The 27,644-nt window shown below is 45.4% G+C and overlaps 1 protein-coding gene across 1 annotated transcript in view; it reads left to right on the forward strand.

The window, feature by feature from the left end:
- Nucleotides 1-6,274: 6,274 nt before the first annotated feature.
- The window catches only part of BACE2 (beta-secretase 2), a 50,243-nt gene continuing 28,873 nt past the window's right edge, over nt 6,275-27,644 (forward strand). The window contains exon 1 of the mRNA XM_085040469.1: nt 6,275-6,680. Within this exon, the coding sequence (XP_084896595.1) occupies nt 6,372-6,680 (309 nt within the window). The 5' untranslated portion in view covers nt 6,275-6,371. The remainder of the gene's footprint in view (nt 6,681-27,644) is intronic.

Consider the following 27,644-nt stretch of genomic DNA (forward strand, 5'->3'; position numbering starts at 1 on the left):
CAGGGATCTCCAGAACCCAGGAGGATGACAAGAAGACTTTCTTTTACAAAGCTGATAGATGCAAACCTCTCTTTGGTGGATCAGCTTTTCCCCATGGCTTAGATGCCAAGAATATTTGAATATTTCAGTGCTTGTGGACGACTTTGCTGGTGACATCTTCATTTGTCATGCACATGTTTGTCTTTACATGCAAGAACTGAAAAACTTTAACCTTTCTAAGAATTTGGGGAAAACAGAGCTCAATTTTGGGGGGTTTTATTGGTTTTTTAATTAGAAAGAAATCAGATACAGAATAGGTTATTTTGATCAAGGTCACTGAGAACTGTGTAACAATTTTTTCCAGTATATCTGTGTTACTATTTTGGAATTTTAAAAAAATTTTAAAAAAATTTAAAAAAGGAAAAAGAAGCAAAATTCATAAATAAAGTACCATTTCAAGATCGAAAAGCCAAAAATGAAAAATCAAGAGCTCATTGTCAGGCTGCAAATCATCTCTTATCAAAAAAACACCAGGTTTTTAAAAACTTATATATTTAATCCTACTAATTACACATATTTAGGTGGTCCCTCTAAATTCTCCTTCATCGAAGAATCACTCAGGCACATGGTTTATGCTCAGATTTTATTTACTACAGCAGCATATCTAAACTAGAATCCAGTAATTTATTGGCCCAGGAAGCAAGGAAAGGAAGGAAGCTCTTTGTCCAGCTGGCAGTCACTGAGTTGAGGACCTCAAATTAAAGAAACTGAAGATTTTTACAGATTATGACAAAATTTACCTGCTGCATCCAGCCTTCAGAGGCTCTGCCAGGATCAGCATCAGCATCATAAAGAAAGGTGGACTAAAAACCAGCAAATTATAAAGGAACTAATTTTGATCTGTGTGAACTCCTTTATTTCTCGAATTTTCCAGTTCAATAACTACTCCCCAGACTTCCATGAGGATTCTCTATCCCTCCTCCACTTCCAAGTAAATATTGTGGATTCTAAGCACTGCTGAAATGTCTTAACCAAGAAGCTGAGTTGTTTCCTGAACACCCAGTGAAAAGCTATTCCTACTACTCCTATTTATTAACAATAAATGAATAGTCCACCAGCTCTGGGCAAGTGGATTGCAGTCCCACATTTATATCTGGGTAAGCTCAGCAGTACCAGCTCTCAACATGTTGTTTTTAAAGCACTGTTATAGTTCACTGTATGTTTAATTTTTCATAGTTTATGAATTTATAACCATTGCTGTTAGTGGTGTAGGAAGGTCTGGAATCAGAATGTCGATATTGGATCATTTTAAGGTCTAACCCACAAATTATTTCTTCCCAATTATTTCTTGCAGCTGGAGAGTAAAGTTGAGGAAACCTGCAGAACTTTCTGAGGAGAAATAACACTTTTGTGAGAGTGGTCAATGCATTTACCAAGAGCTCTGCAGTTGCCTCAGATGTGGGGCAGGAGCTCAAACTGCAGCTCCCCAGACAGCAGAGTCACACCAGACCAGAAATATTCAAACAGAAGGTGATAAACAGTCAAAATCAACATAATTCCAAATATATTGATGGGCTTGTAGCACCAGGGGGGTCATGATCCTTGCCTTCACCTCTGCTCTGTGCTGCCTTTGAGACTGTGGGGCCACTTGGACCTGCAGCTGTTTCTGCCTCTCCTTCTTTGGCTCCTGCTCCTTTCCACAAAGGAGAGGTTTCTGCACAGCCTCTCTGCTCCAGCACGGGGACAAGCACAAAACAAGGGGCATTTTGCAGCTCTTCCCTTTGATTGGTCACACACCACTTTGTTAGAGAAAAAGGGATGATAAAATCATGGCATGGTTTGGGCTGGATGGAAACTTAAAAGATCATCCAGTTCCACCCCCTGCCATGGCAGGGACACCTTCCACTGTCCCAGGTTGCTCCAAACCTCATCCAACCTTGCACACTTCCAGGGATCCAGGGGCAGCCACAGCCCCTCCAGGCAACCTGTGCCAGGGCCTCACCACCCTCACAGAAGAATTTCTTCCTAACATCTAATTTAAATCTACTCTCTGCCACTTTTAAGCCATTCCCCCTTACCCTGTCACTACCTGGCCTTGTAAAAAGTCTCTCTCCATCATTCTTGCAAGGCCACAATGAGGTCACCCCAAAGCTTCTCTCCAGGCTGAACAATCCCAATTCTCCCAGCCATTCCTCCCAGCAGAGCTGCTCCATCCCTCTGACCATCTTGGCTCTACAACACCTTATGTGTTCTGCTGCAGCCAAAGGGATGCATCATCATTCCAAAATCTGACAGCCCCACCCACAGATTCTCTACCCAAAATAAAGAGGTGGAGGGTGAGAAACATTGGCACCTACATCCCCAAGCACAGAGTCTTCAGCCACAAGATTCATTTTGTGTGAGCTCTACTCACAGGACATACCCTCCGTCCCTAAACAAGTCCCAGAAGGGGACTTCCTTTGGCACAGGAAATGTTTTTGAGCCCCAGGAATACTCCTGGAATATCTCTCCTGGGTGGCACATCTCTCATCCCATGGGGCAGCTGTTTTATTCGTGGCCTTTGAAGACAAACAGAGCCAAACCTTGGCTGACACAAAACAGAGCCAGACCTTGTGGCCTCTGCTGCCACTTGACTGTTTACACTTCTGTCTTGTACAAGCAGTATTCCCCTGGATTCATCCCAAAATATGAAAAAGACCTTTTCCCAGTCAGGTCCAGCAAGAACAAAACCTACCCTCTCCTCGGGCTGCCGAATTCTGTGAATTAACCCTTCGTGCACCGCAGGTCCAGCTGGGTTTCCTTCAGGAACAGTGTGGAATTAGCAGTAAGGAACAATCAGTCTTCTTAAAACTGAAGTATTGATTATGCTAAGAGCAAGAACACCGAAAGCAGACAAAGCAATTTTGGGACAGAAGTCTTTGTGCCCATCTGCCCTTCTGATTGTGTAACAATAGCACAGGTCAGCCTGACTCCCTCAGAAGCTCAGCTTCGATCTGAGCAGTTCCCTAATAGCTTCCTCTTCGGGAGGGAGAGGATCTCTTTTTAGCCACACAGTTCCTCTGCTCAGATCAGCTCCAGCACTTCCTCTGCATCTTCAGATGCCTCCTCTGTTCCTGCTTGTTTTCTCAACAGGCCTGATTTAACATCTCCACAGAGCAACTGTCCCCTCTGACTGAGTTCATACACCTTGCCCACAGCACAGAGAAGCTGCATTTTTATGAGGCTCTGTATTCTGTAAATAATGGTGGAAGGCTGTGTTATAGAGACAAATGTTAATTCACTGTCAAGTGGCTCAAGCTTTACAGTATCACAGTACCATTGAATTAAATAAATGCAGAGTTGGATTAAAGTCAAGATCTACCTGAAAATTTATATGTGGACAGTTGACTTTAAAAAGAAATACCTTTTCACAGAGGCTGATATTTAAAATTATTTTTATTATTACTTACTCAAAGAACACATATTTTAAAAAATAGAGAAAAGCAAGATTCACCAAATATTGTAGAATACAAAGGGTACAGAGAAACTCATGTCTATTTCTGGCATTTCATTTATTTTCTGTATGTGATACACAAAAAACCAAATGTGCACGTTGACTGTGGCATTCATTGCATACAGATGACTTCCCCTCCAAGGAACATCTTGGATGTAGTTACATTTGGCTCTCTGGGAGGACTTTTTTTTTATATCTCCTTTCCCAAGCAGCTGTTCACATTCCTCTTCCAAGGCCCACTCCTGCCAGCACTCAGAACTGCACTGGAACTTCTCACCTGTATGTGGCACAGCCTAATGCTAATCAGAATAAATAAAGGAGCAGAGGAAGCAAGGCAGGAAGCCCACAAGAAGCTGAACACCAGCCCTGCTGGGATGATGCCATGGCAGGACAGGAAGGTTTCACACACAGCATCTCTTATGCAGCAGCTAGCTGCCTGATGTGCATTTACTACCAGACTGATGCAGGGCTGTGGAAAACAGGACGAGAAGAACTTCTACCAAACAGCATGAACAAAAAGGACAAGTTTTCTCTTAAACACTTACAGGCTATGCTATATCCTCTATGCTCTGAAAACTATACACTCTGACTGGAATTGCTTCAGCCAGGAGTGTGGTAACGTATCTTAGCAACAGCAGCAAGGGGGAAGACTTACTGTACTGTAAAAGAATTAAAACAAAATGCACATAGCTGCTGACTGTTCTAAATACATCCCTACCACTCTGAGGGGGTGTTCAATTATACTCCTGATTACTTTTCACATTCCCTTTTCCAAAGGGGCGGGGGCATCTCTCCAGTTTTCAGCTCACCCATGAAGAGCCCCAAGCATTTTAATTCCCCTTCAGCTTCAGCTGTGACTAGACAGGCCCCACAGTGTAACCTGTCACTATCCCAGCTACATTAGGAAAAGCCATTAGTGTAGCACCCCGGAGATAACCTCTTTGCTGAGCCTCGCTGCCACTCCCTCAGGTGTTCAGCTGCCATCAGCCCACAGCAGCATTTTCCCTCTGCCTGGAGCAGGTGAGACTAGACAGAGCAGGGCTGCAATATTTCACATTCCTACTTGTCAGGCAAATAGAAAGCTTTGTGCAGCAGGGGAACTTCGCACGGTTTCACCTCTTACCGAGGTGTGTGGTTTCCCACAAGTGCAACAACCTCCTGAGAGGAAGCTTCATTTACACCCTCCCCTCAAGTCCCCAGCCAGGCCAAGGTCATTGCAGGCTTCCCACCTCCTCTGCACCAGCCAGGAGAGGGTCTGCATCCCCCTCCTGGCATGAATAGAAAAGGAAAAGCATCCAGCTGCACCAGAAACACTGAATTGATCCAAGGGAGGCCCTACAGAGTGAGCACAAGGCCTCCAGATTTGAACTGGCAGAGCCGGAGTAATGAAAACATCAGTGAAAAAATGTGAAAACACCTTTTTTCCGTCAGCAAGGGAAGGTGGGCTCCCACTTTCTTTTTAAGGATTATCCTCTCCAAGCAACTCTGACAAATGGCTATGAGTAACATCCTCACCCGAGTATCCTTCCCCCAAACAGGCTGCTCAGCCTTCCCAGGAATGAACACTACTGCTGTCTGCCTCCGAGTGAAACTTCATTTAATACCTGTGAAACACCTGGAAATCTTGTGGACGATTACTCCAGCTCAAGGAAAGGAGGAAGGGAGGGAGGGAGCTCTTTCAGTTTGCTCTAGCCTGGGAGGGATCTTAGTCCAGGCAGCTCGGCACAGATTCACACACAGGGAGAGACCAGGTGGTTGCCTAGGACAGCACATCGATCAGGGGACACCAAAGTGCACATGACTTCAGCTGGATATTTTTCAACTTTATCTACTACCGAGGACTGGGGGAAGAGTCAGAAACAACCACAGAGTGACTGCTTAGACTTGCCCAGTGTTACATTTCGAGGCTTTTGGTCTGTCTGCTCCATCCAGCGATCCATCAGGCACTGTCATCACTCCCGAGATGTCGAGACTAATTCCATCCTAAGTGTTCCCATCTTTCAAAAGGCCGCACTTGACTGCCGTCATTAATTCCGTGCATGATGAAGACATTTAAAGCCTCGCATGCTCTCTCAAGCAGACGCCTTGCGTGCCTCGCTCCTGCCGGTGCGGCAGATGAATTTCCACTCGCACACACACACACGCCCGCTCCTCACACCAGCCGCCAGCGTGTGAACTGCCGCTCGGGGACACGCACCGCATCCCCGAGTGACCCCGCACTGCCACCCCCGCCTCCTCCTGCCCGGCCGCAGCCTCTGCGCCCGCGGGGTCGGCAGGGGAGAGACTGCCCACGGAGGCTGCTGGAGCTCCAGTCAGCCTCGCCACCACAGCGGGAGGGGACAGGAGCCCCGGGAGGGGACAGGAGCCGCGGGAAGGGACAGGAGCCGCGGGAAGGGACAGGAGCCGCGGGAAGGGACAGGAGCCGCGGGAGGGGACAGGAGCCCCGGGAGGGGACAGGAGCCGCGGGAAGGGACAGGAGCCGCGGGAGCGGACCGCAGCCGAGGGTCTCCGCTCCGCCGCTCTCCCTGGAAGGCTTTCGGAAACTTTTCTCCCCGCGGTGCCGTCACGCTCCGTTAGCGGAGCTGCGGGCAGGGCTGAGCCGAGCCGGGAAGTTTCTCCCGCGGGCGCTGGGTCGGAGCAACTTTCCCGCACGGCCGCCGGAGCTCCGAGCGCCCCGGTTACCCGGGGGCCGTGCGGGAGAAACGCGAGGAGGAGCTCGCTTCGGGGGAGGGGGAGATGGAGCCGGGGCGTGGGTAAGCCGCTCCCTTCTTCTTCCTCCTCCTCCTCCTCCTCCTCCTCCTCCTCCTCCTCCTCCCCCCTCGGCTGCTCCCGTCTAGCAGCCAGGCGGCCGCTGCCTCCGGCCGGAGCCGCCGCACTTGGCGAGCGGGGCTTTGCCGGGATGGGAGCACCGCCGGCGGCTCCCGGCTTGCTGCTGCTGCTGCTGGCCGGCACGGCGGGGCTCTGCCGGGCGCTCTTCTCGCTGCCGCTCCGGGTGTCCCACCCCGCCGCCCCCGCCGGCTCGCCGCCCGCCCCGGTGGTGCTGCGGCCGGGCGGCGGGCAGCAGGATCCCCCCGGGGCTGCGGACGGCTTGGCCTTGGCCTCGGATCCCGGCGGCAGCCTCAACTTTTTAGCCATGGTGGAGAACCTTCAGGGCGACTCCGGCCGCGGCTACTACCTGGAGATGCTGATCGGGACCCCGCCGCAGGCGGTAGGAGCGGGCCGGGGCTGCGGGATGGGGAGCTGGGAAGGGATGGAAGCGGGGGGCCAAACTTGTCCTGGGTGGGAGCCACTCCTCCCCCCCTCGTCTCCAACGCAACTTTGTCCCGGTGCTCGGCGCTGGCGCCTCCTCCTTCCCCTTTCTTTCTTTTTCTCTCCCGTTCCCGGGACTCGGTGCCTGTGCCCGGCAGCAGCGACTTTCCGCCAGGGAAGAACGAAGAGAAGAATCCCCCGGCTGCCCTGTCCTGCCCGACCCTGGCACTGCTGGGGCAATCATGCAAATCTGGTCCCCAGGCTTTTTTTAGGCTGTATCACGGCGTTTGGATCCGGAGCGAGTTGCTCTGCCAGCCGAACTGACCGTGGTTTAGAGACAGAGGGTGCTTTTTTTATTATTCTTTGCTTTTTTAAGCTGCTCTGCATCGTGATTGGGTGCTTTGGTAGATCTTCCCGGTGCTCCCGGGAGAATCGCTCGGCATCTTCCTGCTAAACTAAGTGATGGCTGGGCACAGCCAGCCCTTCTGTCGGGAATCCATGTGTTGCTCATTAACAGGGCACAGAACCTGTGCGTGCTGAACATTGTTTTCAAACAGATCGTGTTGCCTTGAATCTTCTCCCTCTGCCTCCAGACCAGTGTGGCTGAAGTTTGTTTCGAGGTTTTTTTTTTTTTTGCCGTGGAGTTGCTCTTTCATGTGTGTCATGAGATCCCAGGAGGAGCGGTGCTGGGCTGCTGGTGGGGATGACTAGTCAGCTGAGTGGGGATTAATTTCCTGAGAGCCCTCGGGGCTTTCCTTCAGAACTTTCTGTTTGCTTCAGGAGTTCAGGTCCTTGTGTTCCCAGTGTGGACAGAAAGAAAAAAAAATCTTTATTCTTCTGCTTAACTCCCCTACGTAATAAAAAGCAGATGAATGCCAAAATGTGCAGCCAATAGGGAGTGTTCAGCCGTCATTGCATTTTTGGAACTCTCTATTTTTTTGCTCCTCGAATGTAAGAGGATTTGCCACATCGTCTCTCTAATCAAAAGGTATCACACTAAAATCAATACATGCATTGGGGAAGACTGGCATTATTCTATGATCAATAAATTGAGGGTTTTTTTAAAAAAACCCAAGTAGGACTGACATATCAAGGTGTGGCCCAATGGCCACAGAGGCCATGAAGTCATTTTTCCTCTGTGTTGAGTGATGCATATTTGACTAGTTCTGTTAGTGTGGCATGGTGTGTGCTTTGTAACTCCAGGGAACATTCAAACATTCAATATTGGCTTCTGCCAGAATGGAGGTACCAAATTTGATTGGACTAATCATCCAATTCAGCATGTCTTGAATGAAAAAAAAATAATTTCAGGTTGAAAAAGTGACTATCAAGCATTATTATCTCCGTGCGTGTCTAGGGGGATTCGAAAATTGGAAGAAATGGAAAAGGAAAAATGTGACAAGCTTTTAATAATATGACTGGAGGTCTAAGAGAGAGAAATGTGCTGCCCTCAGTACACCCAGAGGCTTCACTTATGCTTAACAGCTTCCATTACTTGTGTTACAGGTGATGTAAGGTTTCAGCTGAAGTTGCCTCTGATTTTTATTTTTTTCCACATGATAAAAACATGCTTTGAATCTGATTACAAAGCTTTACTATTCTGAACTAGTTCTCACTTCTTGCAAAGTTAATTATTTTAAAGACCACCACTGGTTTAGCACTTGTGAGCTTTTATTCCCAAGTAGACCCACTGAGGCTGTAAGTGAAGTTATAAATGCTTCTGTTTCCCAAATCAGATCTTGGTGTGTAATGACTCAGTAGAGCGCAGTTAGAATTTATTCTCCACTTTTGATGAGGATGAATTTGTTATCTTATTCCCTGCCTGAAACCAGAAGACTTAAAGATCACAAATGCAGATCACAAATGCACTTGCTGTTTCTCTGCTTTGCAGTGAGTAGTACAAAGCTACAAAGCTGCTACTGTTGGTACTTGAATGCTTCACATGCTGCTACTAAAAGCAAGTGTCTGGATAGTGCCAAGCGTTGGATTGTGTTAAGCTCCTTGGGCAAGCAGTTGCTGGAGTTGGGAGTGGGCTGTGCACGGTGGTGTGGAAAACGAAAATCTCCTGATTTACATGCTCCTCCCAACCTGGCTTTGCTTCACATCAGAAGCTGCGCTGCAAAGTGACGCTGGGACACCTTCCTTTACTCTTGCACCCCTCCAGCTTGGGACTTCCACCTCCCTGCCTCAGCCAGGCCTGTCCCAGCACTGCAGAGCCCGGAGAGCAGGAATGCCCTGACTTTGTGCCAAGGAGGAAGGAGGATGCTGGCAGGGAAGAGCGGCGGAGCAGCGCGGCTGCGTTTCCGCGCTGGCGGAGCAGAAGGGTGATGGCACAGCTGCTGCTCTGGATGGGAGCAGAGAGGGGATGGGGAAATGCTCACAGGGCAGTGGTGGAGCACAAAGAGCAGAGAAGAGGCACCAGGTTTGGTGTCGTGGCTGCAATAGCGTTGGTAGGTTTGGGAGGCTGTGCGTCAAGTGTTGGAAGCTGCTGTGCCAGAATGGGGAATGAACATTTGTGGAAGGCTTCAGCACTACAGGGCTTGCTTTGCTGCTCAACTGCATTTTTAGACATTTTCCCTTTTTAATTTCGGTTCTTGGAAGGAAGCTACTATGACAGAATTTCGTTTTTCAGGTCATTTAAGGCATACTTTTTGGCTTTCGTTCCAATTCTGATTTGTCATATAGCAGATAAACACAGTGCAGAGCTGCGATTCACAATGGCAGTTCTGAAACACTTGTTCTGACGGTACAAAAATAGAGCAGCTGTGTGAAGTCAAAATTTATTTTATTTCCAAGACAGGAAACTTCAGTGCAGTCAATCCAGTTTTGCAAAGTGTTTGCAGCCAAGAGTGTTTCTGATCATTTCCAGTTTTATGATACAGTATCCTTCGTAATCCTATCACATCTCCAGGCCAGCTACCAGCTCGGTGTCAGATGTTACTACTCCCACTAATTATTACTCATTCACGTGTAGACCTACTTAAGAATTATGTGAAAGGTGAAAACAGCCTGTTGTATGGAAGGGTGTGCTGTATTTGTCCCTTATTTCATGGATGTATTATTATGTGTCTATTTCTGGCGGATTAATTGCTTTATACCTGTCTGTATAGGTGCAATTCTTCCGATTCCAGATTTAAATAAGAGGTGGCAAGAGCCCAGTATGAACTGTGTGCAGTGTTCTTAGTTATTTCTTCAAATAATCCGATGGAATTCCTTTGCTCTGTCTTTTATTATTTTGCCTACCCTGAGATTATAAGCACTGTGAGAAATCGAACCGAAGATCACTTAGGGCTTTTTGCTATCTTCACTGCAGTTCTCTTCATATTAATTTTGTTTCTCCTACAAGCTTTTGACCAAAAGAATAGTCAAACCCTTAAAAAAAACTCATGTTTTTCACAGCTTCCTTGAAGTCCATCTGGACTGCATTAAATGTTTGCAGGGACAGCACCGTTGCCTCATCTTGCCTCTTGTATGAGGTGGTGGTAATCCTGCTGATCCCACTGCATTTCCAAGCTGTGTTTTAATTGAGAACAGGTAAATGTTATTCCTGCAACTTCTCTGGGAAAGAGAGACCTCTGAGAGCTCTGGTCTGATTAACCATGGCAGGGTCTGACTTGTGCTCTGAATGCCACAGCTCCCTTCTTTCAGTGCCAGTTTTGGATTCTGTGCATGAAGAGGGGTTTATCTGCTGTTTATCCTAATGGCAGTTTGTTCTGTGCACGAGGTAAGCAAAAACCCATTCCATAAACTTATTCTCAAGTTTTAAGGTCAGCATGGATTTTGGGTCTAACGGCCTCAGCTGCGAAACACAAACTTCAGTTCCCACTTAATTGGTGGGAAGTTATCTTCCCTTCAATTTCTTCCAGCTATTAAAGAAAGGAATGATCAAGAAGGATATGTATTAAATACCTCTAGTGTGTCATGGACTCAGAATTTATGGCTTCATGTTTTGAAGGTGATGAACACACACATTAACAAGTTCTGAACTTGCAGCCATTATTCCTTAATTGGTGTTAGCTCTCGTTCCCTGAGTGTTGGAAGGAATGAAGATGTGAGGAAATGTTCAACTGCTCCTGTAATCTTGATTTCTGGTGCTGTGCTATTCCCCAGCAAGCTAAGCTCTGCTTCTTAATTTTGCTGAAAAGGGGCTCACTGTCTTTCTAAACACAAGAAGTTTGAAAAGTGTGATCTTTCTTCATTCAAGTATCAGAAGGCAGGTTCCATAACAAGTCTCTCTTTCTTTCTTTCTTTTTTTTAATTATTATTATTTTAGTAATTAGTTAGGTCTTCTGTGTTTGAGTTCTTTATGGAAGCTGAAAAAACAAAGGGTTGAGAAGCAAAGACAAGTTCTTTGGTTCATTGGAGTGTTTTGAGGTGGCAGCATGAAAACCCCTCCAGATCTGTCTCATGGGAATACTATTGAAATGCAAAATATTCTTGTTGCTAAATTATGAGTTGATTTTGGTTGTTATTGGATACCTGCAGAATAAAAAGGATGAGGACCTGGCAGTCACAATTCAGGACTAATACAGTGAATGGCTGTGGCCTGGTGGGCTGTGATGTGTTTTTGACCCAAGACAAAGCAAATAAACATACCAGGTTTGGATTGACAGAAAAGTCCCTGCCTTTACAAATTAGCATTCCAGCACCTCCTTCCATCCAAAATTAGCCCTGGCAAAAGAGACTGTGTGGAGGTAGTAGAGCCTGTACTACAGAAATAACCCAAAATAAGAGTGCTGATTACACTGAGTGGAAGAGGCTCACCATGGTCATTCCTCAGGCTGTGCTCCTCTCCCAGACTTAGGGATTAGAGCTCCACTAACTGTTTATTTACAGGTGCTTTCTCCTCTTCAGAGCAGTGGTGGAAGCTTTATTATCCAGGGTCTCTGGTCGTGGCAATTGTGCATTCAGACCCTGTGGGTTGGGGCAGAAGAGCTGTTGTGAGGAGCAGGGCTGGTGGGAATTGGTGTCACACTCACATTTTTTACCACTCCTTGCATTTTCTTCCCTGTCAAGGCAAAAACATCAGTTAAATCTGGAAAGAGGAAAGTAGAGGGCAAGCAAATAACTGTTTTGCCTGATTAAAGTGTGAATTAGTTGGGATTTGGAGTAGAAATGAGATGAAAATGAACCAGTGGACGAAAGAAAGCCCATGTGGAATTTCCGTGGGTTTGGTTCATTTGGATTATTAAGGAAGAAATCATTCTCTTCTTGTTGTTTTCAGATTTTTGTTTTGTTTCTTTTCCTTTCTCCCCTCTCTCTACCTCCAGGACTGTGAGCTCTAGGGATAGCATCTGGCAAGACAGATTTAAAAGCTCCCACACCTTGCAGGGGCCTTCATTTTCTTGAAGAGCACTTATGACTTTTGAGTATGTGAGGACACGTTAGCTATATTACAGTGCCTCCCCATATGATTATCTTTGAAATTTTCTCACTCCGTGTAAATGAAACAAGTCTGACCTGAAACGTTACCTGGTCATTGTCGAGTACAGCTCTGTTTGGAAAAGAAAGCTGGTATGATGGCTCTCCAGTGTGAGCTGTAGAAAACTCTCTGCCTTTCCCTCCTGGCTGTAAAATACAGATTTAATCGTACAAACAACCTGTGTAAATAAGTGAAGGAACTTGTTGCTTCTATTTCAGCACAGATTAGGGCTTGAGATCAAATCTTCAAAGTGAAGGAGGCAGCACTCAGCTGCCTCAGAAAAGGAAGTGTTTTTTCCTGCCATTGAGGTCTGTCCTGCATCTTGCTGCTTTTCAGCCTGGATTTGCTCTGTAGATCCAGCTCAGAAGCAAACACAGAACATGTTCTATGCTCACTTTTACACCTGAACTTGTATCCATTAGCTCAGTGCCCTTCAAAGCACTTAAAGCAGCCCAGAACTGGATAGATTTTATTTTGCTTTCTGCACATCTCCATCACAGCCCTCCGTGCAGCTGGATCGTGGTGTTGAGGAGCTGGGCTGGCAGGAACCAACTCACCTGGGCTGGGAACAGCCTGGCTGAGAGGAGAACCTCGGTGTGAGCAATCCTCTGTCCTTTTCCCTTGGCTTGCAGCACTCAGTTTGCTCCTGCACCACTGGCAGCACTGAGGGAGCTCAGCTCTGCACCAACCCCATGGCTTTGGTTCCTGCACAGTCAGGGATGCAGAGCCTGAGATCACCTGAGAGCCTCACCGAGGAGCTCTGCAAACTTCTCCCCCTCAGGATGCAAGTTTGGCCACACGAGCTGCTGCTGCCCAGCCTGTTCAGCAGCCTTGTCTGATGGATTTTGGTCACTCACATGGCCAAATCAGCCTCCAGCCTTCAGAAAGCCTTGGGCCACTCTGTGTTTTCTCCCTCTTTTGCCAAAGACTGATAAAATTGCACCTTTTCCCCCCTGTTCCATCTCCTCCCTCAGAGTTCTTCCTCCATTCTTTATTTTGCCTGTCTTTCTTACTGCTTTTTAATGTCTTAGGAGTATTTTACGGGGAGGGCAGCAGGGGACAAATGTTCTAGACTTTTGTTTTGGCGTTTTTTAAGAGCCCTTCTCAAACCTGTGATGAAACCTGTGAGGTGTCATGGGGAGGGAATTTGAGGAAAACAAGCTGGATGGGGGAAAAAGATGTTACTGGAGTGAAAATTACAATTCACTGAATAAAATTAATGTGTCATAATTAGGCCCTTTTGAAGGGAATCTGTTTAGATAGTAATTGCACTCTGCAATCCCTTTTTTTCCCTCACCGCTGCTTACTAATAATTTGATATTGTGAAAAACAAATTACTTGTAGATTTTGTCCTCTTTGCTCAGCTTGCGAGTACTAAAATTAGTTGATTTTATTTAGCCTTATGGTTGGCTTATTTTTGTACCTATTTACTAGCAAAAGCTGCTGTTAAACTAGATTGCATGTGTTCAGGGAAAATGCTGCTCTCACATCCCAGTCTGGTCTTAATTTAACAGAGGAAAGGTATTAATGCTGCAGTAACACTTGGTAAACTTCTCCTCCCTAAATACAGAGAAGAATCCATCCTCAGGCATCCAAAACTCCAACACTTGGGCATTTCTGCTTTAAAGAAAAAGAAGACATGACAACTCAAGAACTGAGAGTCACCTTTCCACTTGAGGGAGGGAGGAAAGGCCAGCTCCTGCCATTTGACAGGGGAAAAATAATTGGATGCTTTTGGCAGCCGTCTCTCAGATAATTCCTTGATATTTGTGAGTGGATCTGCCTGTGAAAGTGGCTCTTAGAAGAGCACCTTGGAGTCCACCTGGTGCTCAGGCTCAGGTCAAGGTCAGGTGTGAGAATTTTCTCACCACCCAAGGCTCTTTCTGCTTCCTGCTTTGCTGCCGTAAGAAGTTTCATACCAGAGAGGATCAGGATTTGGAGTTTCTGCAGGAACAAAAGGCTTCCCTGTTTTGTCATCATATGGAAGTTTGGGTCCTGCATGTGCCAACTTGAAAATTTTGTCCTCGTGTTCAGGAAGAGAAGAATTTGAAGATTGCCTTTGGCAGCAATAGTTTTGGCACAGAAAATGAAATACTGGGGTGTCTGTTTTGACTGCGGGATTTGGATCTATTTTCAAAGTTGTGACTTCATGAAATCTCAGGGGAGGGGGTTTTTTTCTCACTTGTTTTTTTCCTACGTAAATGGAAACTTTCCTTCCAAAATTCCATTGTGGTACCTGTTGATACAGAAACCTTGACTGTCAGGGTTTGCAGTAGAAGAAATTAGCAGTTGTGGCATCTTTTCGAGGCCAGGTTGGACTTGGGGCTTTTAGCAACCTGCTCAAGTGGGAGGTGTCCCTGCCCAGGCAGTTGGAATGAGATGATTTTTAATGTCCCTCCCAACCCAAACCATTCCATGATTCTGTGATTCCAGGCAGAGCACACAACACCAACTTGGAAGCTCTTCAGGGCAGTTTTCCTGTGCTGCTTAAGCGTGGTTTGAAAAAGCTGTGCTTTTATTCACTGTGCTGCCTGCTAGATGTCTGCTACAGGAGAGAGTGAAGTGTGAGGCGTGTCAGAAAATGATTCATCAATCCTACCTTTTCTGTGACTAAAGAGATTTTTATTTAATTCACTCACTTCTCGGGTTGCAAATAAGACACAGGAGTTCAAAGGTGGTCGCACTTCCCCAAAATCTGAGAGGTGCTGGAGCAAGATAACATCTGATGCAGTCACAGTGCTTCAGTTTAACTGTCAGAGAATAATCCTCTCATTACTTCTCAGATGCAAAGTCCTTCAGGGAATAACACAAGCATTTCACATGATCCAAGGTGCCAGATTTTTGCATTTGAACCGCCGAGGTAAATAATGTGGGGATGGGGAAAGTTCACAGAATTGCTCAGGAGCTGTGGTTATGGACGCTGGTGTGTGCTGCATGTTCCAGCTCAAATTAACTCCCATTTGCACTCTGCTGAGCCTTCAGGTTAACCCTGAATGACCTCTGGTCGCTGGCAAGGGACCAAATACCAGTGGCACTACCTGCAGGGTTTTGTCCAGGTTTGGAAGCTTTTCTCCATGGCAGGTGTGCACACAACATTTGCTGTTGCCAGTGGGTGAAATTCCACAATCCCAGTGCCCTGAGCACCACACCATCAGCTCCAGTGGGATGGATAGAATGGTTTGGGTTGAAAAGGACCTTAAGGATCATCCAATTCCACCTCCCATCACACAGTGGGATGTAACTCCTGGCCAGAATAGAGGGAATCTTATTCCTACACTCAGGTTGCTGTGTGGAGGAATGGAGAGTGGGAAACAGTCTGATGTGTGCTGTTGTGGTTTGTCCTGGCAGACTTTATCAATCTGAGTGCATAACAAAGCCTTTTAACTTCCTGCCCTCCAAACTCAATCTGGTATCTGGAAATAAAGCTGTGTTCCTGCATGCCTCTGCGTTCTCCTGTGTAATCAGGATTTTTATAGTGGAACTTGGTTAACAATTGTAATGATGTATGAGCCACGGGCGAAGCTGGTTCATTTCCCAGAGCTGCTGCCTCTCCAGTATTAGCCAGGGGAAAGAGTAAAGTATGAATGTTTGAGAAGGAGAGAGAAAAATAAACGACTCCAATAGCAGGGGGAGGAACAGTGCTGCTTTTAAAAAAGGGATTTTTTTTTTTTTTTAAGCATATCTTATTTCACTTGAGGAACAAAACTGCCTTTTAAATTGTCCTGCCAATTTTTAAAGCAAAAACGTTAGAACAAATAGGAATAAAAAACATGATTCTTGTTTTTAATTATTCAAACACAGCATGATGATATTGCTTAAGAGTTTTGTTTTTTTTCTTTTCTTTTTCCTCAATCAAATAGTCCTTCCTGCTAATACGGAGCATAAAGGTGCTTTCTGTTTGTGCCTTTGAACTCCCTTGTATAATTCCAAGGAACACCCATGATGACAATCAAATTCTGCCTGGCAATATCCTAAATAGGTCAGGTGCAATGGGGAGCAAAAGCTTTCCGTCTGTTGTATTCCCTTTATTAATTGCCAGGGAAATAAAACCACTGGAGTTGCATCACCTTGTTTGTGCTCTGAGCCCTGTGCACATTCCGAAGATGGCACTGAGCAGTGGGAAGCTGCCTGGCCCTACACCTTCTCCCCAGAGGTGTGGCACAGCTTTTCTAGCAGAAAACACAGTCAGAGTAACCAAATTCCAGTCCCTGTACCTGACATAGCTGAACTTGTGGGTTTTATCCTGATTTTTCCCTCCTTCCCTTCTGCTGCCTGCACTATCAGGTGCAGTTCTGCCCCTTTTCCCATCCTGGCAGCCCAGCAGGTGTGTGAAAGTGTGGGATGGTGGCTGTTTCTGGGCAGAAAGGGGGGAGCAGAGGTGGGAGCTGCTCTGACAGGTGAGGAAGAGGTAATTCAAGGCAGTTAAGAAGGTGGGATTGGCCTTTTCAGCTCCTCAGGCTGCCACAACCCAGATCTCGTGTTAAATAAAACCTGGCAGTGCTGCAGGTCAGTCCTGAAGAACAAGTCATGGCATTTTTATAGCAGAGGTCATGCCTTGGAATCCAGGGAGTTCACAGCTGGCTTTCCAAGGTGTGTGCTTACTTATTTACCCCTCCATGCCCAACTATCCCAGCTAATCCAGGGATCTCACTGTGAACATGGGATTGTCTGTGCTTCCCTGGCCTCCAGGAGGGACAGGCTGCTTTCAGAGCCATGAACTTGACTCCATCAGCAAGGTGGGGATTCCCACAGAATCATATCAATTGCCTTTCGTATTTTGGGAAGGTTGGTTGCCTCACTGTTGCAGTGTGCAGATAGAGAAAACCAGGGGAAAACTCTGCTTACCCACTTTGGATTTATTGCATCGTTTTAGGGGAGCAGATTGGAAAATGCATGGGGCATTCAGTGTCCTTGAAGAGAAGCACTAAAAAAACATAAGGAGGGCTTCCTGAAGGAAGTGCAGCTAGAAGGATTTCCTAATGAGTGGTGTCCCACAGTGTGGGTATGGAAGTGCTGCTGGGAAGAGCTCATTGCAGGGAGAACGGAGAGACTTGATGAGTCAGGAGTGTCCTGCTTTCACCTCTCCTCCTCACAGCTCTCTCTGCAGGATTGAAAAACCTTTGCTAACAAACACTCCTCTCCCAAACTAACATCTTGACACAGGAGGGGCAGAAAAACCTGAAAAGAATTGTGTCACTACGAGAGCAAGGTGAGGGGGGAGAGAGGTAAGAGATCAGTCCTGGTGTGCAGCTTTCTGAAAAACCTCACTTTTCTCGCTGCTGTCCTTGCAAGTTTCGTTTTCTTTCTATTTGCCTCTGAAATGTAGACTTTTTTCAAAGTTACTCACTGCCTTCAAATAGTAGAATTACAGAATGGCCTGGGTTGGAAGGGAACTTAAAGATCATCCAGTTCTACCCCTGCCATGGCAGAGACACCTTCCACTGTCTCAGGTTGCTCCAAGCCTCATCCAGCATGGGCTTGGACACTTCCAGGGATCCAGAGGCATCCAAAACTTCTCTGGACAACCTGTACCAGGCCTCACTACCCTCACAGGGAAGTTTTTCTGATATCCAATCTAACCTTACTCTCTTTAAGTTCGAAGCCATTTCCCATGTTCTTGTAAATAGTCCCTCAGAAAACAAAAACAAAACAAAAAAAAAACAAACTTCTCAAATATTGAAGGAGCAGCTTTGGCACTTGGTTTAACCTCTCCAATGCAATTTGAAAGCTGGGATCTTATTTAAATTTGAGTTTGAAGTTCAGATCTTTGGTGTGAGGGGGACCATTAAAAGGAGAAAGTAGGAATATGGGAGAGAAACTGAACTTCTCCTGAAGGGTTTCTGCCTCCTGCTGAAGGACAAAGGTACTGTGGTGTCTTTGGCAAAAGGGAGATTACCCCAAAAATAGCAGCACTGGTGAGGCTACAGATACCTCCTGCCCTAACCTCAACATTAGGAATGGGCTTCATTCCCTTGGTTAATTCTGTTATTCTTAGATGGCACAGCAAACATGGACCATGACTCACCTGTAGGGTGAGGAAGGTTTGAAGATTAAGTCAGTTCAAGCCTTCTTGAGTGTGCCTAGCATGGCTTGGCTCTGTACAAATGTGCAAAACTGTTTTGGTCTTACTGCAGTTGGAGGTTTGTTGATTTAGTTTGAAAACAAGCTCACTCTTTTTTTTTTTTTTTTTTGTAGTGTAGGACTTCTGAAGCTAGGTAGAGAAGAAGAGTTAAAAATGCCTTTTTGGTTTGGTTTGTTTTTTGGGGTTTTTTTTATTTGACAGCAGTTTCGCTGAGTCTAATGAGCGATAGAGGAAAAGAAAAGAATGACCTGACAAAATAAATTGGAAGCTAATTTTGGAGAGCAAAAGCCTCAGAAAATTGAAATTCTGAACTGTATGCAGCTTCTAACTGTAATCATTCACTGGGTATAATACATTAATGTAGGCTTTACTGATTTCATTTCCTTAACCAAAAAAGAAAAAAAGAAAGCAAAAAGCCCTCCTTAATATTGTATTCTGAAAGGTAATGTGTTAGCATGATTTCTCCATTTTTCTTTCTTCTTTACTCCCTTAAAAAAGCCCAAACTGTAAAATTCTTTGATGTGATTCTGCTCTTTGGAAGGATCAAGTGCTGGTGAACAGAACAGACATTTCACCTCAGACCTGGAGCTGGATGCTCTCCCTCTCCTCAGGTCCTCCTGCAGCACCCTTATCTCCATCTGAGCTGGCTGACCATTGTCCCAAAATGCTCAAAATCCTGCTGGACAGTGCCCAGCAGGTCACACTCTGTGGTTTCAAACTGAGAAAGAATTTCCTGCTGAGAAGGAGGCTGTGAAATGGGGTGATGCCATTCACAACCACGTCTCCGAGAGTTAGGCTCCTTTTAGCTATGGAATTATTGAATTAATTCCTGTCTCTGCAGCACCTCGAGTCACCCTGTTCTCCAGGGAGGGAGGGGTGAGCTCTGGATGAGAATCTTGCTAATTTAGGACGTGGCTCAGAGCTCAGACGTTGTCTCTAAACCCAGGCTGCGTGGGCACTGGGATTCCTCGTGAGGCTTGCAGCTAAATGCGAGAGTTGCTCCCAGTGGCATTCGCCTTACAGCCTCCCTGTCTCGTCAGTGCTGCACTGTAATTACCAGCAAATTGATTAATTTGGTTCCTTTACACCTACTAACAGGTGGGAACAGGCTTTTGGATTTAACAAGAGCTTTGTGTGCACTTAAGCGCAAGTAGCTGATGTGTCATGCGCTCATTCTTGAATTTCAAGAGTGTTTGTGGGGGTTTTTTTATTCCTTCATTTATCTAGGCACTCATTATCTTTCCACTCAAGAACGTGTGAGGTATAAGCACAGTAAATATATAGATTTTCCTCCCCCAGATTTGTGGGACCTGCTGCTCCCAGTGAGCTCTAACATTCATGGTTAACAATTATTGGTGGCTGCCCTGGGAAGGGCTGATGAAGGAACCTGTTGGTTTCCACACAACACCTTATTTCTGAAAGGTTTGGCTCCCTGAGGGTCTCTGAGGCACCCCTACATCTGTTAAAAGCCTATCACAGTTTTTCTTAGTCTTCTCAAGCCGTTTAAAGCGTGTCAGTGCTTATTTACAGGTGATTTTTTTCTAGACCTCTAGATTATTGTTACTCTCTTTAGTCCAGATTTTCCTTAAAATCTGCCTAGAGCAGGGCATGATTTCAGCTGTGGCTGGTTTATGTGAACTACAGGATTGCTGCACACATCTGGTTTTGTCTGCTGTAGGGTGTGAGGTGGGAGAGGGACTTGTATCTGGGGGGAAAAAAATAAAAAAATAAGAAAAAAAGGTTAATCTTTTCTGAAAAGGCAATGAGACAAAATTGCTACGATTCACACAGCTCTAAGATAAGCAAGTAATGGCTCATGTTCAACAGCAAAGCATGTTCATATAGCATGAATAGGATGGATGTGTTGTATGATAAATCTAGACACAGCAAATAAATTCCAGCCTGAAAAATAAGATAGCACATGAGATGGCATGTGCGGAAAGAATGCTAATGTTTAGGGAACCGAGGGCATTGGCAGGAAGGGGAGCGTAGAAATGAAGAATAGATATTTTGTTTTGTTACCAGGATTGATTGGCTGACTATTTTTTTTGTCTTTAAACCATAATAGCCTTCCCTTATTGTCAAAATGATAATATATATAAAGCACTTCCTGTAATATTTTTCCTCAAAATGACTATTCATCAGTCCCGCAGTCAGATGCTCATATTTCAACTCACAATTTAGTTTAGCAAGTTTATACTTCAGAGCAATCTGTCATTTTAGCATTTGTGTTTTTTATACAAATCTCCACTACAGAAGCATGCAGTGCTCTTAAGCACGGATAGATTGGCTAATCCAGATAGTACTTTGTAATCTTCTGGCAAAGAAAGAGATTATTGCTTTTCAGGCAGGCAAAAAGAAGTTTTCCTCCCAGTCTGGCAGTGCAGATCATGAAGAGATTGAGGGGGAAAACTCTTGGTCCTCTGCTGGGCAGACTGTGGGTGTGAGATGTGTGGGAATAGATGTTTTAAGTGGCTGGGGAAGAGAGGGAATGTAAAGGTAGTAAAATGTCAGTATCAGGTCCTGGCACCATCTGGGAATGCAGTGAGGGAATGGAAACAAAGGCCAAACACTTTCTGGAGAGTTTGGTCTGCTGCTGCCACTTGTTCTCCTGGTAACTCCCCAGACTACAAACAGAGCGCAGTTTCTGTGACAAACTTCTGCTGTTGTGAAAGCAGGAGTTATCTTTGGTGATAAACTTGACCTTCTGGTTTGCCCACGTTTTCATGCTGCAATAAATCACCTTCCTTTGCATCCCCAGTGCTGCAGTGAAATGTGGGCACCACCTGCTGAGCAAACGTCATCAGAAAATTAATCTCCTTTTTTTTTTTTTTTTTTCCTCTTTCCTCACAATGCCTCTCTTATCTTGGCTGCGTGGGTAAACCCTTCTTATGACCATGGGAGGGTTTTTTTTTTTGGAGGGAGGAGCAGATAGGTCTGTTTTCTCTGGTGAGGTGATCTCACTCAGGGCAACCCTGGAAATAGTTCTCCTCCCAGACTTGGCATGAAATGTGGTTCTGTGCTCTTCCTCCTTCTTCTCCTCATCCTCCTCCTCCTTCTCCTCCTCCTCCTCCAGAATGAATTATAATTCCACCCAAGCTGCAGAGGATCACTTGGCTTTGGGGTGAGATGTTCCTCCAGTGCAGGGACTGCTTGTGAGCAGTGAGGAATGGAGAGTCCATCCTGCCCCAGTGTTCATGGGCAGTGTGCCAGTCCAACAAATCCACCTATATTTGTTTTCAGGCTTACCTTTTAAACCAAGTATATATTATTCTGCCAGCAGCAATGTGTTTTTCTGGAGGCTTTTTAAGTTTATGTCTGACTTTGCAGTCCTCTACATGTAGAAATGTTCCTGAAGATTTCTCTAACTTGCCTTTTAAATTGCTTTTATTTCTGCATCTTCAGAGGAACAGATGAAGAATCTATATTAAAGCCTAGCCTTCTGATTTTTTTCTATTTTTTTTTAGAAAGTAGGCTGTAAATGCTAATTCCAAATAACACAGGGGGGAAAAAAACTGTACAATATGTCTGCTTTAAAAGCCACTGTATATTGTAACATTAGTAATTTGCAGAAACAAATCGCTGAAATAACCTGACTGACAGTCAGCGCCAATAATAACACGTAATAACTGTGGGCAAACACAGCGTAGAGTTACTGGTGTTTTCTTTTCTGTGTGATGGTTGTAAGCAATTCTTGCCAGATGGGCTGATAATGTAATTAGGAATCGTTGTGTTAAATGAGGCAGCATTTAAATTGCCAACTAATTTTCCTATCTATTAACCAGGGTGAAAAAGAAGAGCTGTTACCCAAATGATTTCTAGCTGCTAATCCCTAACAAGAAACAGTGCTTCTTTGAACCCTTTTTTTTTTTTTTTTCTTTAAGAACTGTCTAGCAGATTATTTTCTGGAGGGTTTATTATGCGTGGGACAAAATAAGAGAGTTCAGAGAAGGTACAACTCAGGGGTTAGATGGGGTGGACTTCTGCTAAGCCAGTGCATTGTGATGTGTGGTTACAGCTCCTGAGCAGGTAATGGGATGATTCCTATTTCTGGTCTCTACATAGGGATAAGAACTTTTTAACTTTGTCATAGTTCACTGTGTGACATACTCCAGCAAGCAGAGTAGAATTACAAGCCCTATTTTAAGTGTGTGCTCTGGGAGAAATCATGAAAGCACAGCAGGTTTTGAGTGGCATATGAGTGTTACTGGTGTGGAATGGTCGCTGTCTTTGCTGAGGACAAGAGAGAAGGGAAGAGAAAGAGGTGCCCTTGGGTCGAGTTAAAATCCCAGAGGAGGCATGATGGCTTGTGGTTTTCATCATGAAAGAGACATCAGTGCTGAGAGTAGGTTTAGATTAGATACTAGAAAAAATTCTTCCTTCAGGAGGGTGGGGAGGCCCTGGGATGGAATTCCCAGAGAAGCTGTGGCTGCCCCTGGATCCCTGGCAGTGTCCAAGGCCAGGCTGGACATTGGGGCTTGGAGCAGCCTGGGACAGTGGAAGGTGTCCCTGCCATGGCAGGGGTGGCACTGGATGGGATTTAAGGTCCTTTCCAGCCCAAACCATTCCATGATTATATGAATTCTTACAGAGATTTCTATGAATTCTTTGGTCTGCTGCCTGGTGCAGTGGAACCTATCAACTGTCTGTCTATCATTAAAGTTTTGAGTGAACCCCAGAGCAAATGTAAGGCTGATGACATTGGTTATTGTATTTATGGCCCTATCTGTGCAAATCCTATTCCTTTTTATTCCCCACCCTCTATGCTTCAGCTGAAACAGGAATGAAGAGCCAAATACATTTTTGCAGTCTGGTTTCTTCATAGAATTATAGGATTGTTAAGGCTTGAAAAGACCTTTCAGATCATCAAATCCAACCACTAACCCAGCACCACCACCATGTTCACCACTAAACCATTCCCCCAAGTGCCACAGCCACATGTTTTTTTAACAATTCCAGGGATGATGACTTTACCACTTCCCTGGTCTGTCTGGTCCCATGATTTAAAACTATTTCCAAGGAACATTTTTTTTCCTAATACCCAGTCTAAACCTCCCTTGGTGCAGCTTGAGGCCACTCCCCCTCATCCTGTCTCTTATAACCTGGAGGAATAGATTGACACCAGCTCAGGACAACTTCTTTTCAAACAGTTGTAGAGACTCTAGCCTGTCTAGTGGTGAAACTTTATTGCTTGGCCTAAAAAGATCAGATCCATGAACTTGGAAAAAAAACCCACAGTGGATTTTTCTGTGGATCAGTCTTTTGGTGAGGATGAAGAGTATCCCCAGTTCAGTGTGGGTGACCCAGGGAATCACATCAAAAGCAACAGCATGACAGATGTGCTTGCAAGGCCTAGGATGCCACACCTGGAGAAATCTGTGGATGCTAAATCATGCAGACAGCTGCTTCAAAGAAATGCATTTCACACTTTAACTTGTGGGATTTGTTTTGTATATTTTTCTGAGAGTTACCAAAACCTCCCAGCCTCAGACTAAAACAGGGAAGAGAAACTTCTACAAAGTCTGAGCAGGGTGTGTATTGGAACAGAAACAGCTCCTGTGAAGGCTAAGGGGTACAAGCAACAAAAAATGAATGATTGCTGCTATCACTTTCCCTTGAAAATGTAAAGGAAGTCACTTTCTGAATGTGTGGTGGATAACTGTGAATTGTTTTACGCCAGGCAGTTAAATGAGGTGTGAATAATAATCAGTCCAGCGTGGATGTTGTCATATTGAACATCACCTGCTGCACCAGGCAGGTGCTTGAACCACAGACAGCCAAAGCTTTGCTGAATGAAGAAAAGATAACATTTCAATAGGCAATTTTTTTTTCTGATGGCAAAATACAGTCATATTTAGCAATGGAAGGCTTGGAAATATTAAAGATATAGTGGTAAGTTAAATTATTGAAGGAGCATAGCATACAGTAAGTGCTATTTGATGCTGGTGCTAAATCAAGCACTGGAAAGTTTATGGGATCCTTGAAGTATTGGCAAAGTGTTTGACTTCCAGTTGAAAGAAATCATTAGGACTGGGGTTTTTTTTAGTGTCTCTATTCCTTCAGAGTAGAAAAAATGTAAAATGCATGACCTCAGAGCCTTCTGCTTCCAATGTTCGTGACTTTCAGTAAACAAGTTTGGATTTGCTTCTTTTTATAACCACAACTTAATGGCATATAGATAGTGTCAGATTCCCTCTGTAAGTTTGTCATGGCAGAGGTGGATGTTCCTGTCTTGCTTACTGTAAAATAGGGATCTTTATGAACCTCCTATCAATAATAACAAGACTGTTTGCATATAGGAAATGCAGACAGCAAAATAATCTCCAGGTGCTTTCCTAGGTGGAGGTTTTATATCCCAGGATTGTGGTAAAGGTGACCTTCAGGGAGAAGAAATAATTTAGTGCATTTGCTCTCTCTGTCTGCTGTGTAGGTCTGAAAAGGAACTTGGAAACCACATTAAAAAAATCCCAAACAAGGCTTTGCATCTTCCAAAAGCAAAAGGAAAGTTGTTTTTCATTGGTTTTAATGCTGGGCATGTGATCAGTCAGCAGTCTTCATGCAGTTTTTCCTTCAAAGCCTCATTCAGCTAAGTCTCCCTGAACTTGGCCTTTGCAAAACCTGGCTTCATCTGACAGTCTCTGGTGAAACGGGGATCACTGAAACAATCAGAACAATCAGCTCAGGGTGGCTGGAAGTGTTTCACTCGAGGTGGCTGTGCTAAGCCTCAGGAAGCTGCTCTGCCTGCCCAGGAGAGCTTTGATCTACTGACTGTGCCACTGCTGTTGGCTCTGCCTTGGCAGCAGAGTCCTCTGTCCCCATGGGAGAAGAGTAAAGGCACAGAGAGGTTTGGCCACTGTCCAGCTGTCACCATGGATTCCTCAGGGAATCAGGCTGAGGTGCCATGGAATTCAGTTCTTGGTTGTAAGCCAGGGAGTGAGCACAGAGTGTTTGGGTTCATGTTTTAGGGAAGGGCAGGACTGTGCTCTGGACATCACAAATCATGGAATGGTTTGGGCTGGGAGGGAACTTAAGGATTATCCAGTTCCAAACCCCTACCATGGGCAGGGACACCTTTCAGTATCCCAGGTTGCTCAGAGCCTTATCCAGATTGGCCTTGAACACTTCCAGGGATGGAACAGCCACAGCTTCTCCAAGTTGATTTGTTCAGCACCTCACCACCCTCACAAGGACAAGGTTTTTGCTAATATCCAATCTAAACCCACTCTCTTTCAGTTTGAAGCCATTCCCCCTTGTTCTGTCACTCCAGGCCCTTGTAAAGAGTCTTAATCTTTCTTGTAGGATCCCTTCAGGTCACCCTGAAGTTTTCTCTTTTCCAGGCTGAACAATCCCAGCTCTGCCAGCCTTTCCTCCCAGCAGAGCTGCTCCATCCCTCTGCTCATCCTGCTGCCTCCTCTGCACTCTCTCCAGCAGCTCCAGCTCCTTGCTGTGCTGAGCCCCAGGGCTGGAGCAGCTCTGCAGGTGAGCTCTCACCTGAGCACAGGGACACAATCCCAATCCCTTTCCTGCTGCCCAGGCTGTGGGATGAACCCAGCACACAGTTGGTTTTTGGGCTGCAAATTGACACTGCTGGACATATCCAACCTCTCCACCAGCACTCCCAAGTCCTTCTCAGCAGGGCTGCTCTCATGGTTGATCAAGATGGGGCAGGATGGACAGCCCTGGACCATCATGGCTCCTTCAGTGGCCACCTTGTGACTCTCCAGAGCTTGCCTGGAGCTCCCCAGGAGGCACCATGGAACGAAACAGGCTCCAGTGGCGACAACATCAAAGTGGCTCCTAATGAGACGTGAAGGCACTAAAGAAAATTCAGACCCGAAGGGCAGCCAGGAGAGAAAGAGACCTCAGTAAGTTATACCCACCCCAAAATGAGCTGCTAATCAGTGGCACTATTGTGAGGACTACAATAAATCAGTGTCTGCCCTGGCTGCCTGCATCTCATTATGCACAAACATGTGGATGGGGAATGTCAGCCTCAATAGCATCTGTCATGTGAGCACTGCTGTGTCCGAGTGGGCTGCAGCCTGCATGGATAGCCAGCTTTGTGCTTCCCCTCTGTCTTTGTGGAGGATATCTATTTTCTTCTGGAAATGTTGATTTGCTCCGTCCTGTGGGTAGTAAATTTGCCCTTTCCTTCGATGCTTTGTGAATTCCGTGATGATAACATTGTATTTAAGGTGTGGGGGTAAAATATCTTTCGTGTGTGTCATATTTAGTGATTTTTGTTTGGTTTTGGTTGTTGGTTTTTTCCCCCAAGTCCTCCTCCGTGTATGGTGCCATGCATATCACTGAGACTAAGGCAACACCTACATGTATTTATGCAGCTGATGAATAGTGCCCATTCCTCAAGCATCACAGAATACCTCGGAAAGGCTAATTAATTTAAGCCCTGCAGCACCCCTTGGAGGCAAATATTGTCGGTCCTGATAGATGCACACATTGTAGCTGCTCTTTGTTATTTATTTTTAATATGATTTCTTTGCCGGAGAAGGGGAGGGGGAAATGAATAGGTCGTACCTTGTTAGGTAGTTGAAAAAATGTGAGGCTTTTGATATCATCAAAATGAAGTATGTAGCAAACTTTGGATTTTATTGCAGTGCCTCAGAGGTTCTTATTTTCTTTTAAAGCCTCAGCTCCTGGAGCCAGGTGAACTCGTGGATGTCCTCTTGTTTTTAGATGTCTCTGTCTAGCTCGTGTGGTTGCAAAATAAATTTTAATGTATTGTCTTTGCTTAATCTAAAATCTGGGATGCAGCGAGGCGCTTGACTGAGGCTGCAGGTTTGTTTCTTTTTACTCTTAAAATTCCTGCAAGATTAGGGCTGGGAATACCAATGACAGAGTGTGCCTGCATTTCAGAAGAGATTCCCAGGAATTACTGCTTGGTTTTGTGTTCTTGTTTAAATTTCAGAGTTCTTCAGTCCCATAATATATTAAGGGGTAAAACAGGGGTGACCATCACCTCCCTCCCTCTCTGTGAGCAAACCAAAGATGGTTTTGAGCATTGACTCACACTTTTTGTCCATGCTCAGTCTCATTAGAGAAGGATTCAGCATATCTGCTCCAAATGTTTCATCCTCCTTTGTGTTCACACTCATTTCTGAGCTCAGCCCTGTGTCTTCTCTTCCTTTGTCAACACCAAACTTGTTTCCCTGATGGTTCTCTCTTGCCCTTTCCACATCCCTTTCCCTTTCTAAATCCCAACCTACATCACATCTTAAGGAGTGATGAGGACTACCAAAGTGGCTGTTTTGAGCTGGCTTTAAGCCATGGGCAACCAAATCCTCGTGTCTCACTCCCTCCTACAGGAAAATTCTCAATTCCTCAATATTTTTATGGTGAGCAGGTGCTATAAGGCAGTCTGAGACCAAGCTGTCACCAAAGGAGGCAATTGCCCTTTTCTG

This window comes from Lichenostomus cassidix, chromosome 1, assembly GCF_008360975.1.
Source record: "Lichenostomus cassidix isolate B80296 chromosome 1, HeHo_3.0, whole genome shotgun sequence".
NCBI classification, from domain to species: domain Eukaryota; kingdom Metazoa; phylum Chordata; class Aves; order Passeriformes; family Meliphagidae; genus Lichenostomus; species Lichenostomus cassidix.